The following is a 16,994-nucleotide window of genomic DNA, read 5'->3' as shown; positions in this document are numbered from 1 at the left end:
ATGAATTTATTTCCTTCTGTGTGTCGAAGAAAAAACAGATCGTGCATCTGTAAGCGTTTGCTTGATTTCTGGGTTTTAAATCAAACAATATCTGTTTACTGAAATAACATTTAGACTGCAGGACTCGTTAATAGTAATTCTTTATTTTTACAAGTGGTGTTACTCTCTTTACTTAAGTACAGTACAATGTGGTATTATTACTTAGTAAAGGATCAAAATATTTCTTCCACCACTGTGCTTTTATGGTATTTCTTGACAGTAAGAAAATACGGAGTATTTCCATCCTTTAACGTTTGTCCATAAATGTGAAATTCTGTGATAAATATTTGTTAGAACATAAAAATTACAATAAAAACAAGAAAAAGTGCTGTTTAATATAAAAAACATTCACAATGTGAACTCATCTCAGTTTAAAAAGAAAATCCACACAGATTGAAAATAGATAAACATTCTGCTGTTAGAAAGCGTCAGAGCGAAAAAGCTTTCTTTGGTTTTCTTTCATCGTATGTAAAGTCACAACGTCTCGTGTTGCCATGACGACCACTGACCTGTGAGGGTAGGGCATGGGGGTGGCGATGGGATATATCCCACCATCGGTAACAACAGATATCCAAAGATTCACCAGTCACAGGCACAGCTGTACGGAAAAGTCTGAGCAGTTTGTTTCTCTGTAATTAAGAATTTTGCATGTTAAGAAGCTTATTTTCAGTCTTTGTTTTGTTCCTTTTAAGCACTAAATCTACCTGGTTGCAGCAATGAAAAATATATTTCAAAGAGCGTGCTAGAAAAATTTCCGTTTTCGCCCCTCTTAAGGTAACAGCACGTATCCTTTCATTTTCTGGGGGATGACATTTTTCAATTTCCACTTAAAAATGATGAAGATCAAGAAAAAGAATCAACAGCACATCTGCTCAACAGAAAATACGACGGAAACCCCCATCGGGGGGCAGGAGTGAAGGCTCATAAATCACTATTCAGCGCTAAACATCCTCGTGGAAAACCTGACCCACCACCTGATTACATCTGTCAGCATCTAATGCCTGCAGAGCAACATCTGGACAAGACGGAGCGGTTGTGGCAGGAAGCGCTTCACAGGGGGAGTGGACTGAGTGGTGGGTACGAGTAACAGTGCATTAACATTTAAAGTCATGCTCATTTGCCCAGAAGGGGGCTTACATTTGATAAACATCCACTTTATCTCAACATCTACCGCTCTAATGATCATTAACTGATATCTTTAATAGCATTTTTGTGACTTCACAAACTTTCTGTAGCACCGCCCTCAGTACAAACTTTATGTGGCAGCCAATCGTCTATAAATCATCAGATTTCTTGTTCACATTATTGCTGTAATGAGCTCTGCGGCCTATAGAGGGCACTAACAGCACGTTACACGGTTAAATCTGGAACTCTTCACCACATGCGTCGGTGTGTTTCCAGAGGCTTTCTAGTAAGAGGAAGCAGGTCTGGCAGGCATCAGCTTATCCTGGTTTACAGGGACGTCGGTTCTCACAGCGCTGCTCTGAGGTCAGACCATGTGACTACATCAGATCAGCTGACTGGGTTTATAGTAAATCCACTCTGGCATCCACATGAGAGGTGACGCAAAGCGTCCTCTGAAGAAAAAGTTTTCTGTGCAGTCTTTGTGATCTGTTAAAAACACGTTATACTGATGCTGAAATCAACCAGGAAGCTTCATCGAAAAACACTCTGTCATCAGTTCTCAATCACTCCCAAATTAGGAAGTGACATCATACTTTATGGACCCGTCTCCTGTGGGTTTGTCATGAATCTTAAACAGCGCTGTTCAGGTCCTCAGGCCTTTTTGTTCACCATAAATCGATATAAATGCTCACTTGTTTTCATACAGCAGCATGCCGTTGAAGACGGTGAGCGGCTCCACAGAGTGAGCCAGTTTGCCCATCACCAGGTCGATGCACACCGTGTCCTGAGTCTGCAGAGGCAGAATGATGCTGAAGACGGCCAGAGAGCCCGGGTTAACTTTAGCCTCGGCCACGGGGTTGTTCTCCAGGCCCTCAGGCTGATAGCCTCCAGAGTCCACGCGGGCCATGCCGTAGTTCGACTTTGACAGGACTGCCTCGATCTTCTCGTTCCTGTGACCTGTCAGGACGGCGCTGAAGTAGTAATTTCCATCTACAGGTGCAGTGAAGATACCTGCAGGGAACCGGTTCACAGTATATTAAAGCAGAGATCAACCAGGAAATGTATGCATTAGTTTAATATGTAACAGGTTGTTTTTTACATTCGTTAAGCTGCAGATGGCTTCAGTTCTGATCAAAACTAGGAAACTGTTTCTAAACTTATAACTTAAACTTAAATATAACTTTAAATAGATCACTTTACTTCAGTTATTACAAACAGGAAGTAAATATGGACATAAAATAACATCAAAGTAATTTATAGGTTAATTATCGACATCAACACAATGCCAGGAGAAGATTAGAGTCTGAACTCTTAACCCTGTGACTAGTGGACAACCTGCTGATGCAAGCCTCTGCTCGTGCTCACCTGTTCTCGGGTTGTAGAAATTTCCTTCGTTGACAAAGACCTTGTCAAAGACGATGGTTCCTGCTCTGTCTATGGGGGCAGTTAAAGCAGCAGAGAACGACAATTTGGGGATTTGAGCATCAGCGCCAGGAAGGCCTGAGAAGATACAAAGACACAGTGAGACACACACACACAGCTCTGCAGAGAGAAACAAACAAAAGCCAGATCACAGTGAAAATACTGCACACAACTGTTCTTCTACTTCAGCCGGTTTTTCTCTTAATTAAAGACGTACCTGTTTCCCCTTTGGGACCTGCAAGAAACCAGAGCACGTGTTTAGTGAAATAATAAAAAGGTGCAACAATAAAACCCAAAGCAACCAGTTAACAGTGTGTTTAACTTCAAATAGAAGTGAGAAAGGAAACAACAGAAACATGTCGGCTGTTTGCTTTGCTGAAGATGAACATTCATCAGCCTCCAATGATGCCTCTGATTTCCTCAAGAATTTTCAGGTTACAGTAAAACAAATGTTACGTCCAAAATGCTGATATCAACTAATTTTATCACAAGCAAATTGTCCGTGCAATTTTGATACATAAGTATTGATGGTAAATTTAAATTTACTTGATTGGTGCCCATTCAGTTTATACCAAACCCATTTTTCCTCATGATAATTTGTTTGTATAAATAAACATTTGATTTGATATACTTTTTATTATTTTATATATTTCAGTTGCTTTTTGCTCAGAATTACTGCTTACTAGGGATGCAACGATACCAATTTTTTCAAACCGATACGATACCGATACTTGGATCTGAGTACTTGCCGATACAGAGAACAAAAAATGATACCGATACCACACACACACACACACACACAAATGCAATGAATTGGAAGACAGGTTTTATTTTATTCTCTGCCGATAAAAATAAAATCTTAATAAAAATGACCACAAAAAAATTTCAAGTGAAAAATAAGCACTTCTGTTAAATTATTGCAGAGTGTCCACATAATTTAACAAAATATCACTGAACTATTGGCACTGTCTCGAGCTTTCAGAATAATAAATAAACACTTCTGTTTGGAATAAAATAAATACAAATTAGGTTTGAGAATAAAATAAACTTGAAAAAATTATTGCAGTGTCCATATTGTAAACAAACAAACAAAATAACTTAAGTATTCGGCATTGACGAACAAACTCCTCATCTGCCCGTGGATCATCAGTCCACTGTGCCGTTAAACCAAGAACTGACATCGTGCACACACTGCTTGTCTTTACCTCTTCAGAAAGTTTTGGCACCATTATCTCCCTGATTTTCCACGACTGGCATTGGCTGGTCATCCAGAGCGATAAAATGAGTCAGAGCCTCTGTTATTTTAACTGCCCGTGGATTTTCTCTTGACATTTTTCATCGCTTTTCCAAAACCTGAGTTAAAGTTGGCTGTTCCACACTGCTGACATTTTGTTTAGCCTAGCTACAGCAGCCTCCAGTTTCTCTTTTTTATCTGGAGCCGCCAGTCTCACTCGCCTAACCCTGTGCCTGTTTAGCGCGGGATGTCCCCCTAGTGGCCAATCTAAAAAACTACAACAGAAATGACAAGCTACCCTCTGATTAATGAAATAAGTTAGTATCGGTTCATGGTATCGGTTAACTTTTACGAGTATGAGTACACACATTTTATAGTATCGGCACCGATACCCGATACCAGTATCGGTATCGGTGCATCCCTACTGCTTACTGTTTACTAAGGGTGAAAATCATTGTTTTTGAGTGTAGTGAGCTTTTAACCTCTACTTTTAATGTGAAAAAACAAACAGGAAGTAGTGAAAAAATTATGATTTTAGGTATGTAAGCTGGCTTAGTAATAGCTTTACTCATGACTTTTAGTCTTCCTGTATATCACACACTCTATAAATGTAAAATATCCATCTCACCATGTGGGCCAATTTCTCCTCGTGGTCCTGGAAATCCAGGGGGCCCTGGGAGGCCAGGCGGCCCATTGAAGCCTCGTTCTCCTGGGTGTCCTTGAGGTCCTTGAGGTCCTGGAGGGCCTGTGCAATGACACAAACCTTCAGCTTTGTTGTAACATTTTAGACTTCTACTGGACTTGACTGGATATGAAGCCAACAGACTTTAAAATGTTAGAAAGCTTCGTTATATTCACCCAGTAATTCAAGCGCAATCATTCGTTACTGAAGGGTTTAGTTTCAAAACGGTTTTTTACAGCTCACTTGGATCTATGGCATTAATATTTAATGACACGGAACAACAGACGACACACTGAAGACAAAATCTGCAGGTTTAGTTCAAGCTGTTGTTTGTTGGCTGCTGATGCATCATCAAACAGATCCACAGTGAAATAAAATAAATGTTACGAGTTGCAAAGTGCAATAATAAAGTTCTACTGCTCTGTCTATAAAAGTAAAAATAAAAACCTCGCAGCTTCTTCCAACCTAGCAATCTTTCCTTCAAGGTCCTCTCCTTGAGCAGCCGTGCACCGCCTCCAACATGACTGCTATTTTTAGATTTCACAGCAACCCTTCAACCTGAATTTTATTTGGGGAAAAGAGGATGAAGTCATAGGCAAATAGGGTAGGTGGTGGGCAAAAGTCACTTTACCTTCTGCCTTCTTGGGCGCTACACAAAGTCAAATCACAACATTACAGATGAACTCTGCTTTGGAGGTTTCACTCTGGGGGATAAATTCATGCTGCACAAGTCCACGAATGTGAAGAAAGAAGCCAACAAAACAAGAGCACAGTCCTGGTGGATCTTCTTGTTAATATAAAGATTACAAGTGTGCTCTCTAAATACGTTTAATGTGAAATTGCACTAGGAATGAGGTCGAAATGAGCCTTCAGGAGGAAAATTTACAAATAGAAGCTGAGCAGGAAGTGGTCCAGAGGTGCAGAAAGAGGTGACCTTTGAAGGAAAAGATGCCACATTTAAGTTTTTATTTTTTCATACGTGGGGCTGTGGATACTATTATTATTATTATTACTATTATTATTAGTTTTCACAATCCAGGCACATATTCCAAGTGGAAACAGAGAACAACAAACAACGTGTACATCTGACAAACTCTGGAGTTTCCTCTGGATCTGATGACATCACAAACTCCCTTTTAGTTTTGCAGTTAGTGAGTAAATCAAAAGAGCATTCAAACCTCTGCTGAGAAGTGCCGGGCCTAGAAAACAAAACACCATGAACACCCTTTCTCACAGTTTTTTTCTTACGTGCGTTGTGTTTTTTTTCTGAATCATTATTGTGAAACCCTCCAGTTTATTCTGAGTACTGCTTGATTCGTCCTGCAGAGGGCAGAAAGTTACTGAAAACGTTTACTGTACTTCAGGAAATTCATCAAACGTCTCTTTGCGCTTTATATTAATAACATAACTGAGCAGCTCATCCTGTACATTTACTTTCATATTAATAACATAACTGAGCAGCTCATCCTGTACATTTACTTTCACATGTGGTAAACTGTAGTAAACACGGAGAAGCTTCACCTTTCATCAGTCGATCTATATCAGATATCCTTGTGAGGATTTAAGCACGTCAGGATGTTAATAAATATCTAATCTAAGAGATCTAAGTCTGTCTGAGAGCACTGTTGTAATGATTGGTGGTCCCCAAGACAAAGTCAGTACATCAAGCCAATAAAAACCCTGCAACCCTCTTTTCATGTTATTCAGATCAGAGCGGAGCTGTGCTGAGAAATCACACTGTAGCTGAAAACCCCCCACAAACAGAATCAGAGGAAGGAGGAGCTCACCTGTCAGGTCATGCTCTGAAAAACTCTGCAGGTCTCTGGAAACCTGGTTCAAGCTCGAGTTCAGGTTCTTCACTCTGCTGTGGATGTCGTCCTGGCCGTCCTGGATAAAGTCCAGCAGACCTCCATGACGGATAACGGTGTCATTCAGACCAGAAACACACGTCCACAAACTCGAAACGTGTTTGTTCAGTCCTAAACACGGAAAACATCAAAACACCAAAATCAGCACGAGGAACATATGTTCGTCTTTCTCCTGTAACATGACACACTCGGTACGCGGCAGTACCCTCAACTATTTCCTCACGTCATCCAGTTGAAGACATCAGGACAGAAAAAACAGCGAAAGATGTTTCCAGAGAAATGAGAAGCTCACTTTCTCTGAATTCCAGCTGAAGAACTCACTTTGTGACCACAGCAACACAGCTGGAGCACAGCTGCATCAGCTGTCGGTCCGCAGCACGATTGGAGTTTTTATTTGCACATATTGGGCACTGTAGTGTCCCAGTAAGGACACGGTGCCAGCACGGTGTTGTAAATATATCCTGCAACATGTAAGTACATAGAGTGTACACAAAGATGAACTACTGTTACATCCGTCTGGTTTATTATGGTTAGCAAAAAGTAGTTACTTTAATTAGCGGAAGTGATAACTAGCAGACCGGTAAACATTCTAGCTGACCAGCTGCAACTCAGAGTAGTATCTATACCGCCTCTGTCAGTGCGCCCCAGGGTGGCTGTGGCTACAATGTAGCTTGTCATCACCAGTGTGTGAATGTGTGTGTGAATGGGTGGATGATTGTGTATAGTGTAAAGCGCTTTGGGGTCCTTAGGGACTAGAAAAGCGCTATACAAGTACAGGCCATTTACCATTTACCATTCTATACCAGGAAAAGATGGAGTAAACATCCTTTCTAACAGATACCATAATCTCCTCTTCCTGAATTATTGTCCTGCTTATTAACAATGCAAGTCTACATGGGAAAACTATTTCTCATGAACGATGAAACTGTTTTTATTTTTCCTTGATTGATTTCTTTTTTTCAGTTTTTCAATATGTTCTCCATGTTGAATCATCTGAACCTCAGTGAGGCACGGAGACACCGGCACACATGTTGTGTTTGTTACCAGCTCAAATACAAATTTGCATGTCCAACTAAACATAGTAGCGAACATTGGGGCGATCGTGGCTCAAGAGTTGGCAGTTCGTCTTGTAATCGGAAGGTTGGTCGTTGTGTCTTTGGGCAAGACACTTCACCTACCGCCTACTGGTGATGGCCAGAGGGGCCGATGGCGCGATATAGCAGCCTCGCTTCTGTCAGTCTGCCCCAGGGCAGCTGTGGCTACAACTGTAGCTGCCTCCACCAGTGTGTGAATGTGAGAGTGAATGAATAGTGGAAGTGTAAAGCGCTTTGAGGGTCTTGAAAAGCGCTATATAAATGCAATCCATTATTATTATTATTATAGACATGACCATCAAAATGAACCATACCTTCCTTGATTTTGAGGATGGAGTCAGAGACCCCATCCAGCCGTCCGCAAACTCCCTCCAGCTTCGACAGCCTCTTCTCAAGCCCGTCCCCAGACCTCTTACAGTCTCCCATCTCAAGCACCGTACTCTCAAATCGCCGAATGTCCCTGTCCATCTTATCCAGACGATTCCGGTTGTCTTCGATGTGCTCTGTCAGCTCCTGCTGGACTTTGTCTATCTCAGAGATGATCTTATCCTTAGTATTTCCTGTCAGGATTTAGAGGGTGACAGAGTGAACACTAGCTGGAGGCATTTAATGCAAAGCTATGTTTGTTCCCGAGCTCGGCTCACCGAGGTCCGTGATGACGCTGTCGTGTTTCTGCACCGTGTGCTCCAAACCCTTCAGGGTGTCGTTGATGGAGCTGAAGGTGAGGATGACATTGGACAGTTCGCCCTGCAGCGTTTTCAGGTGGTTATTGTTGATGCCTTCAATCACGCTATGGCCATCTAAAGGCTTCGCAGGATCCAGCGGTCCACTGTTGTCATCTGTGCCACCAGGTCTAGCATGATCAACACCTATTGGGGATTGAATTTGCCCATGAATTAAGTGTTCAAGTGGTAAAAACAAAAATATCTATTTAATTAAACTTTGCTTTACAGGATTTTTTTCCCCCTTAAAATATGTTGATGCTTGAAAAAAGCAGTATCAGAAACGACTGTATTTTGGGTCAGGTAGCATCAATGTTTCCACTCAGGAGCTCACTATCAGCTCATCACAGCAGCGCCACCATCAGAGCGAACCATGCAAATAACATGTCTTCAGAGGCAAATAAAAGAGGCTTCGAATGCAGGACGCCCTGGTGCATAACTGCAGTTCAACACGTTGAAATAAGAAGACGCATTTCATCTTTGTAGATTATTCAAATGCAGATGATTCGACATAGCTCAAACACATGTCAGATCATCTCCTCTCTACAGTTCTGAATCCTCTTAATTCATCTTTTATTTACTTAGCTGTAGTTTCCACACTGAAACAGCAGTGCTTGGCCACATAATGAAAAGACTCCAGAATATTCCTTCTGCAGACTCATCTCTGCGGTCACAGGATTATGAATACGGGGTGGAAATCAGTTTTGGATGTGACTGTGCTGTAGTGCTAAAAATCAAATGTTTATATTTTTATATCTCCACCAGGGATAGAAATAATTTAACACAGGGACAGAAATGTAGTGAGGAAAATCCCCCATTCCACCCAGCAAATCCCTGAGTATTACATCAGAAGAAACTTTGAGCAGACATAATAGACTAATAGACGCTGTTACCACTTTACTACATTTACTTTATTACTGAGATCCGTTCTAAAATTCATGGACATCCTGTTAGAGCTCTGTCTGCCATGTGTGAAAAACAGACAATTAAAACTGCCCACAGGATTCTCCAAGATCCCGCACATATTTTACATTCTGTGTTTGAGTGGCTCCCATCTGTGTCCAGGATTTAGGACACGGAGAAAGAGAGGCACTGTTTCCCTACAGCGGTCCAGACTCTGAACTCTGACCCTTTCCTGCCCCAGTATTACATCTCTACCAGTTCTACCAGGAGATGAGGTTAAGTTAAAAACAACAAAAAAAAAAAGATCTGACCTGTGGTCATGTCCGGGTTGCTCTTACATTGGTTGGTGCACCTCCTGACATCATCCCTCAGAACACTGACTTCACTCTGCAGGACTGAGCACATCTGGAAGCAGCTGTCTCCCTCTGAGTCCATTCTGTTCTGGATTCTGTTGATGTGGTTCTGAATATTGGATAGCGCATTCTGGGAATAATTCCTCATCTTCTGCAGCTCTTCCTCCACCTTCCCGCACAGCTCGCAGTCCTCGCCCAGCATCTCCACCACCGTCACGATTCGGTTAAAGTGTTCTCCGTGATCACCGGTCAGGGCTTTGATTTTACCGACGTCATCGGTCAGGTCCAAAACCTGGTTATTGATTAAAATATTAACAAATGAGATGACTGCATAGTCACAAAATCTGAGCTTCTTTGACACAAAAGTCAGTTTATAATCCACACATCACAGTTTTAATTTAAGTGCGTTGATTAATATTGCAAATTTTGTGACATAAGATTATTGAAAAGGTGAAGATAAAAAACATCCAACCAAGCAGCAACTTTTAGGAATAAAAAAACAACACAAAATAAAATCTGACAAAAAACTGCAGTTCCTCGAAATGGCCACTGGAGGCAATGTTAAAATTCCCAATTCTACAGCAGAAAAACATGTCTACAGCCCGGTTTGATAAATCCGGTCGTTCAGTCTGACGTCACTAGCCGTGTCTGGGCCTAAACTCCGCTGCAGGTCCATATATCAAACGATCACTATGGCATTACTGAGAGTTGAAAAACTGTCTAAAGTCTTTCATCTTTAATAAAATGATCAGCGTTCTGCTCTACCAGGTGTAACAATTGAATTTAACATCCAGGCATCCATGAAAACGGAATTTATGACATTTAACGGAGTTAGAAGTTAGCAGGAAGTTAGCTCGCTAGCTTCTATCTAAATACAATATAGCATGTCCTGACTGCGGGGTTTTGGAAACAAATTCAAACGTACAGCTCTGTTATCACTTCCAACATTAATGAAGACTGAAAACTAAACAGCAGTGACATTTGTAGGGTTACTGAAGTTTGGCTAGCTGGTATATAATGATGTGCTACGTGACCGCTAGCGACACAGCTATGTTAGCATAATATAAACAAGCTAACTTTTTTTCCACTCGATAAAAGTTAACGTGAGTGTCTCGGTGGTCAGGAACAAATGTAATCACATGGCAGGATGCTGTAAAAGGACCAAACTTCAGTCAGGAGAACAACTGAGATAATCCATCCACAATACGAGGTTAGTCATTCCTATACTGCTGCATGGGCTGGGCTGTAGTTACATCCTAAGGTTTTAAAAACTGAGCTTAAATAAATGATTAGCGGTAATAAAAGCCGAGGGAGGTCAACAGTGACCACTGACTGTTTTAGGAGCTTTTTGAGATTAAATAGAAGAAAATACAAAACATTAAACATGTTAACAACACAAAAGCCATATTAAACGCAGACTACTTTAGGCCCGGAAGTAGGATTCGTCACGTCATCACTTAACGACCGGATAGTGTCAGTCTATACAGCTAGCTTACTTCTTCGTAACATCTCTGTGGGGTCTTTTTTTTTAATGAATGACCCCTTTAAAGTTTAAAGTTATACAGCATTTTGGGTGGGACCACTTCAACTAGCACAGAAATGCTAACAGAGGTGACCGTGAAAGCTAGCTGTCTGCTAAATTTCATGTCAGCTAATTGAGGTCACTAAACCCACCCTCTCAATCCTGTTTGAGCTGTTGGTGCCTTTTGGAGCTTTCAAAATAACATTATTTTGAATAATAAGACTTTCTGTTGCACATCAAGAGTCTTTGAGTTATTGTGAAAAATGATTTTCTTTGGCTCAGGAGTCCAATCTAGTCGATGCGCTATAATGTTAAGGTGTTTATACAGAGGACATTTATTTGAACATGCAAGGAATTCTTAATCTGTCCTGTAATTATTGTGCTGAGCCAGATGTGTGACTCACCTTGTCATACAGAGAGTCTCCGGACATCGACAGGTCTTTGAGTTGAGTGTTGAAATGTCGAATCTGATCCTCGTTAGCCACCACTCTCCACTCCAGAGACTTCTTGGTTGAATTGTCTTTTTCTCCTCCCGTTCCCGGTAATCCTCCCCCGGTACCTCCCCAGCGTCCTCCTCCCCCTGTACTTCCTCCTCCTCCTCCTCCGGCTCCCCACGTCCCACCTCCATCCCCTCTGTTGCCCCTGTCTTTTCCTTCTCCTGTTGATCCACCCCCTCCTGCTCCCCAACTTCCACCTCCATATCCCCCGTCGCCTCTCCCTCTTCCTTCTCCTCCTCCTCCTTGTTCAGACGCTACACAGCCACACTTCTCCAGCCTCCAGCTCATTTGGGAGGTGGTGTTTTCTAGTTTCGACAGCCGCTTGTCATGATCACTTATGCTGTCCTTGACCTGCTCCACGTCCAGCTCCACGTCTGTGATCCTGTCGGCCTGATCATCAAACCGCTCCAGAAACACGGACCTCAGCTCGTCCAGTTCTCTGTGGAAGTAGTCTTTCACGTGGTTCTCCAGGTATGAGCAGCTCTCTTCGGTTTTCTGCATAGTGCTGTTGACCCGTCGCTCCAGATCCTTCAGTCGGTTGTTCAGGCGTTCCTCTGTTATCATGGCATCCCTACCATGCCCGCCAGTTTCACCGCCAACAGGTAACCCTTGTCCTCTGGACCCAGTGTTTTCGCTGGTGCCACCTTGTCCGCTGAGCTCCCTGTCCAGGCGGTTCTGCAGAATATCAAAGTTCTCAGAGGCCGTGCTGATCTTGCGTTCAGCATCAGTTACGCGATCTTGGAGGTCACTGATGATGTCGCAACATCCCTGCGAACGCACTACGTCCCGCCGCAGCCCGTCCAGGCTCTGCCGATACTGGACATCCATGGCGTTCATCTGCTTCTCCAGAGCTCGAATCCTCTCACGGTCCTGCTGCTGCTGTTTGCGCAGATCCTCCACGCCGGCCTGAAAACATCCAGCAGTGAATTTAATCTTACTGAAAAACACCGGCTAGAAAGATTTTTGGAATATCGGCTTATTAAAGTTGTCTGATACTTGGCAGGAGGAGCAGGACAGCGACACTCTCCTCTCCAGCTTGCTCAGGATCTCCTCCTTCAGTGAGTTCAGCCGTCCTTCACTTAACGATCCTCCAGACGCACCTCCCTCCAACTCATTACCTTTCCCGTTCACCAGGTGGTTGTTGATGCTGACCAGGGTTTTATCGTGAGCCTGTTGAAGGTGATACAGTTTCGGATTAAAACACCAGCACAAACAGCATAAAACATCTTTTCCTGTTTTAGCTTCTTTACTCAGTCCACATAACCTCCCAGTAAAGCTGAAAACCAGCTCACCTGTGTGCGGTTGTCCAGCTGGTCCAGTTTGGTCTGAATGCTGTGAATCGTCTCTTTAATCTCGGGCTGAGCGGCATCCGCAGGGTTTCTCCCTCCTGAGCTTCTTTCACCAAATCCATTCCTGCCGCCCTCCTCCTGTAAGCGCTCATTCATGGTGCTCATGGTGGACTGAAGGTCCTGGAGATTTTTTGTAAGACTGCGGATCTTCTCCTCCAGCTGTCTCATCTTCTCGTTGTCTGCTCGTTAAGGAAAGAAATGACGCAGCGGTTACAGAAACTCTTAATAAAATGAAAGAGTTTCTCTTTTATTTCCATTTTTATCATTCTTTAGAATAGACAGACTCCTGTCACAGCACCAAGAGACACTTTCAGTCATAGTTTTTATTTCACACATTAAACAAACAGCTGCTAAGAATTTCCAGCAGTAGCTTCCTGACAGCAGTCACCACTGTCAGCTGCTTCTTTTACACAGATGCAAGCTTTGGTTTGCTTTCACACTTCTCTTGGAAAAAGATGCTTCTGCATGAAGATATCATATCATAAGTCTTTTACTGACTAATTAGATGATGGTGTTTCACTGGCAAAGCTAGTGCCCCTGTTTGGAAAACAAATAAATGAATAAATAAGTGGAATGAATAGTGATTGATTTACAAAGTGAACTGGCTCTCACCAGAAGAAGCGAGCAAAGGCTGCAGATTAGTTTTGATCGACTAATATCGGATGCTACTGTTTGCTGCAGTTTGCTGATGATTACTGAGATGACAGCAAAGAGAGAAAATAAAGAACGATTCAGTGCACGATTGAGTTCCTGCTTCAGCTCTGGTTTTTATTGAGTCCATCTGGGTCTGGTGTCGAATGTTAAGCCGTGTTAGATCCTAAGAACAGGGAGAATCTCATTGGGAATTCTCATATTCCCATCTCATGGTGCAGCAGATGGACTGAGGGTGTGCGTCTTTGTCTTCATGCACTCCAGCCACAGCTTTTCTTTGAACTGCCGAACTTTATGTTCTCACATGAATAAAAAAACAAAAAGAAAATCCACTTACCCGCGTTTCCTCCAGACTGTCCAGATCCAGAACTGCCTCCCCCATAACTATGCCCTCCTCCACCTTGTCCACTGGTCGTCCCCCCTCCCTGTCCGGGCTGAGGTCTGGTGGTGGATATCTGAGTCCCTCCTCCACCAACTGGACCAATGTTGCAGTCTGCTCCACTGTAACCATGGCAACACTTCCAGTCCATCTCCGTCACCATTTTGTAGGCGACTTTGTAGCGCGGCCTCATGTAGGTCCGATAACTGCAGAGAACCAGGATGAGCACAAACTGATGACTCTGATTCACACACTATGTGTGTGTGAGTGTGTGTGAGTGTGTGTGAGTGTGTGTGAGGGTGTGTACTCACACCACCACCCGGCTGCACTGTCCACTCCCCCAGCTGCAGGGATGATAATCAGGCTTCACGTAGGTTTCAACTCCATCCTCAACCACACAACTCACCGTCTTTGTGACCACAAACGCACACCAGTTCCTGTTAGACGCACAAATATAACAGTAGGATCACAAAATGAGACAATCCCAACAATCAGGACAGAATACAAAACTCAGGAGTGAGAAGACAAAAGTCAGTGACATGCAGTAGTGGATGTAACATGAGTAGAGATGGAGAAAAGCTCAGTGAATCGTGGTAAGTCCCTCAGCAGCCTGAGCCTACAGCAGGATAAGGGAGGGTTCAGTATCACCCGATCCAGCCCCGACTATAAGCTTTATCAAAAAAGATCTTAAAGCAGAGATGTCTGTCTCCTGAACCCAAACTGGGAGCTGGTCCCACAGGAGAGGAGCCTGATCTCTGTTTTACTTCTGGAAACTCTAGACACCAAAACTAAGCTCACACTGAGAGTGAAGCGCTGCGACATCCTTAAGACCTCACAGCACATAACACAGTGTTACACTTTCATACATAAATGCTATGTTTAACAGTAAACCCACAAGCAGAATCTTAATAGAGCTTTGTAAAGGAGGTACTACACGTAATATTTACCCATGATTTGGGCAACCGTTAATGAAGCAAAATCTTACAGCAAACATGAGCAATGCAACATCAAAAGCATAAAAATAACATGCACTCCCTTGAAATACCGTTATCATAAAATAAAATAAAGGGAAACGTTCCTAAATGTCATGGTTTAGAGAACTCAAATCAGACATAGAACAAAAGGTGAGCCTTTAATTCAGACTGAACACAAAGCAAGTCCAAAATTTGAAACCATCAAAAATCCCCAAACCAACAACAGCAGATATGCTGACGAGCAGAAGAAAGGACTGTGTAAAAGCAGAGGGCTGATTCGGCGACTGGAGACCGGAGGCACAGCTCAACACAGAAAAATCAGACAGAGCAAGGAAGTAAAACCAACTCAGGAAACAGACGATAACTAACCTTTAAAGTTAAACTGGGATCCAAAAGTCACACACTATACATGGAAATGAGAAGATTCACATAAAACATGAAACAGAGACAAGAGAACGCTGGAGGACGAAGACACAGAAAGATAAGACAACGAGAGAGGAACAGATAGGGAAGACTGAAGACACAAACCAGAAGCTGGTAGCCAAAACGCCACAGAAACTCAAATAACACAACAAAAACTGAAGCTCAGAATTATTAAAATGATAATGAAACAAAACAGGAATCGCAAACTCTATAAGACTAATTAAAACCTACAATTTCATGCTGGAGGGTTTGTGAATCCAAACAGAAACCAAAACCACCGCGACAGTAATGTGACGATCAGATAATCAGTTTTTGGCTTCTTTAAGTTAAACTTAAAATGTTAGTTTGAGTAATAGGTGAATATTTTCTTGACCAAGTTCTTTCAGCTAACAAACTCAAATATCTCTTAATATTATTTCTACATATTTCTGCAATATTTCTTACAGATAGTGTTGGATAAGATGCTGGTGATGATCAGATAAATTAAGTGATGATATTTGATGTTTAAATTGTGTGCATTCCCCCAAAAGCATAAAAGTATGTTCATATATTTTATATCCATATATATATATATATATATATATATATATATATAAAATCATATATTTTGTATCCATACAAAAGAATAGTTTCTCTTGAAGCTGTGTACACTTGCCACTGGTTTATATCAAGCAGGTCTCTGTAACCTCACGTCTTTACAAGTGTGTCTTTAAAACTGAGACATGTTTCAGGGGGCAGAGTGGGTTGCCCACTAATCACAGGGTTGGCAGTTTAAACTCAATCTAGCCCAACCACATGCATGGCAGCTCCGCCACCATGACTATGGGAGCAAACGGGTGAAAGAGAAAAACCTTGAAAAACTGTTAACTTCACACTGATGGCGTATGTAAATGGACAACATTTAAAAAGTGCAAACATAATGAACCGTAAAAGGAAAACTTTCCAATTACTTTCCTGCGGTAACTTCATTCATACTTCAAATATACCCTGTGACCTCTTACTGTTTGAGCTACAGAGGAGTTTTTGATGTATTGTGTTGCCTTATTTGACTATACTTTGATGTTAATGTTCTCATTGCACCGCTGACGGTGGATTACTCTTTATGTTTCTGAAGGAACCTTTTTTTTAAAGTTTTTTTCACTTGGTCAGCTGCAGCATAGAGGCTTAACCACAAACATCTGTTTAAGGTCGAGCGAGGTCAGCACTGAGCATGTGCAGATGTTTCTTGATGGTTGTGGTGCAGCACGGTAGCAGACTATTCTAAAACAAACTATCTTTAAACCTGCACACTGAGTAACCTGTGAAGCGTCTCGTTTTTTTCCTGCACGGCTGACTTCCCACCATTTAAGGACTTTTATTTTGAAAATACAGCTTTCTCCCATAGATCCATTTATTTTGAAGGCTACGGTTGACTCTGCGGTCTGCATTCTTGGCCATCTCGGCTGATTGAAAACATGTGAAGCGAAGCTGAAAAACCATCAAATGAAAATGTGAGTGCTGCCGCTCAAACACCTGCAGACCCTCTGAAGAATATAAACACGCCGGATCGCTTTCTGTCTGTTTCTGTTCCCGTGCGGGTTATAAGTCAAACATCCTAGCCGGCATCTGACAGCTTCAGTCATCGAATCCAGTGACATGCTCATTGTTCACATGGCATTGTGGGTAAAATCTCATGACAAGTTAAGCGCGTGGTGCTGATGTCATTAGCGTGCGGTGGCGCTGAGTTTCCATCCGTCTCGTTCATGTCGGATCAGCAG

General features: G+C 42.4%; 1 protein-coding gene across 2 annotated transcripts in view; it reads right to left on the bottom strand.

Moving 5' to 3' along the window:
• LOC102778248 (EMILIN-1-A-like) overlaps positions 1-16,994 on the bottom strand; it is a 33,518-nt gene continuing 16,524 nt past the window's right edge. Inside the window, exons 2-15 of one of the 2 annotated variants that reach the window (XM_087841580.1) lie at positions 14,152-14,277; positions 13,799-14,046; positions 12,754-12,989; positions 12,458-12,631; positions 11,369-12,367; positions 9,401-9,734; positions 8,109-8,333; positions 7,779-8,024; positions 6,290-6,481; positions 5,681-5,701; positions 4,449-4,565; positions 2,804-2,821; positions 2,530-2,664; positions 1-2,175 (exon numbers count right to left, since the gene is read on the bottom strand). In XM_087841580.1, coding sequence (XP_087697706.1) covers positions 1,853-2,175; positions 2,530-2,664; positions 2,804-2,821; positions 4,449-4,565; positions 5,681-5,701; positions 6,290-6,481; positions 7,779-8,024; positions 8,109-8,333; positions 9,401-9,734; positions 11,369-12,367; positions 12,458-12,631; positions 12,754-12,989; positions 13,799-14,046; positions 14,152-14,277 — 3,394 coding nt within the window. In that variant the 3' untranslated portion in view covers positions 1-1,852. The remainder of the gene's footprint in view (positions 2,176-2,529; positions 2,665-2,803; positions 2,822-4,448; positions 4,566-5,680; positions 5,702-6,289; positions 6,482-7,778; positions 8,025-8,108; positions 8,334-9,400; positions 9,735-11,368; positions 12,368-12,457; positions 12,632-12,753; positions 12,990-13,798; positions 14,047-14,151; positions 14,278-16,994) is intronic. The other variant, XM_087841627.1, reaches the window with a different exon arrangement.

The sequence above is a fragment of the Neolamprologus brichardi genome, chromosome 1 (genome assembly GCF_056152115.1).
Source record: "Neolamprologus brichardi isolate AB-2024 chromosome 1, ASM5615211v1, whole genome shotgun sequence".
Lineage (NCBI taxonomy): Eukaryota > Metazoa > Chordata > Actinopteri > Cichliformes > Cichlidae > Neolamprologus > Neolamprologus brichardi.
The sequence above is the reverse complement of the archived record's forward strand: the minus strand, read 5'-3'. Positions and strand labels throughout refer to the sequence as shown.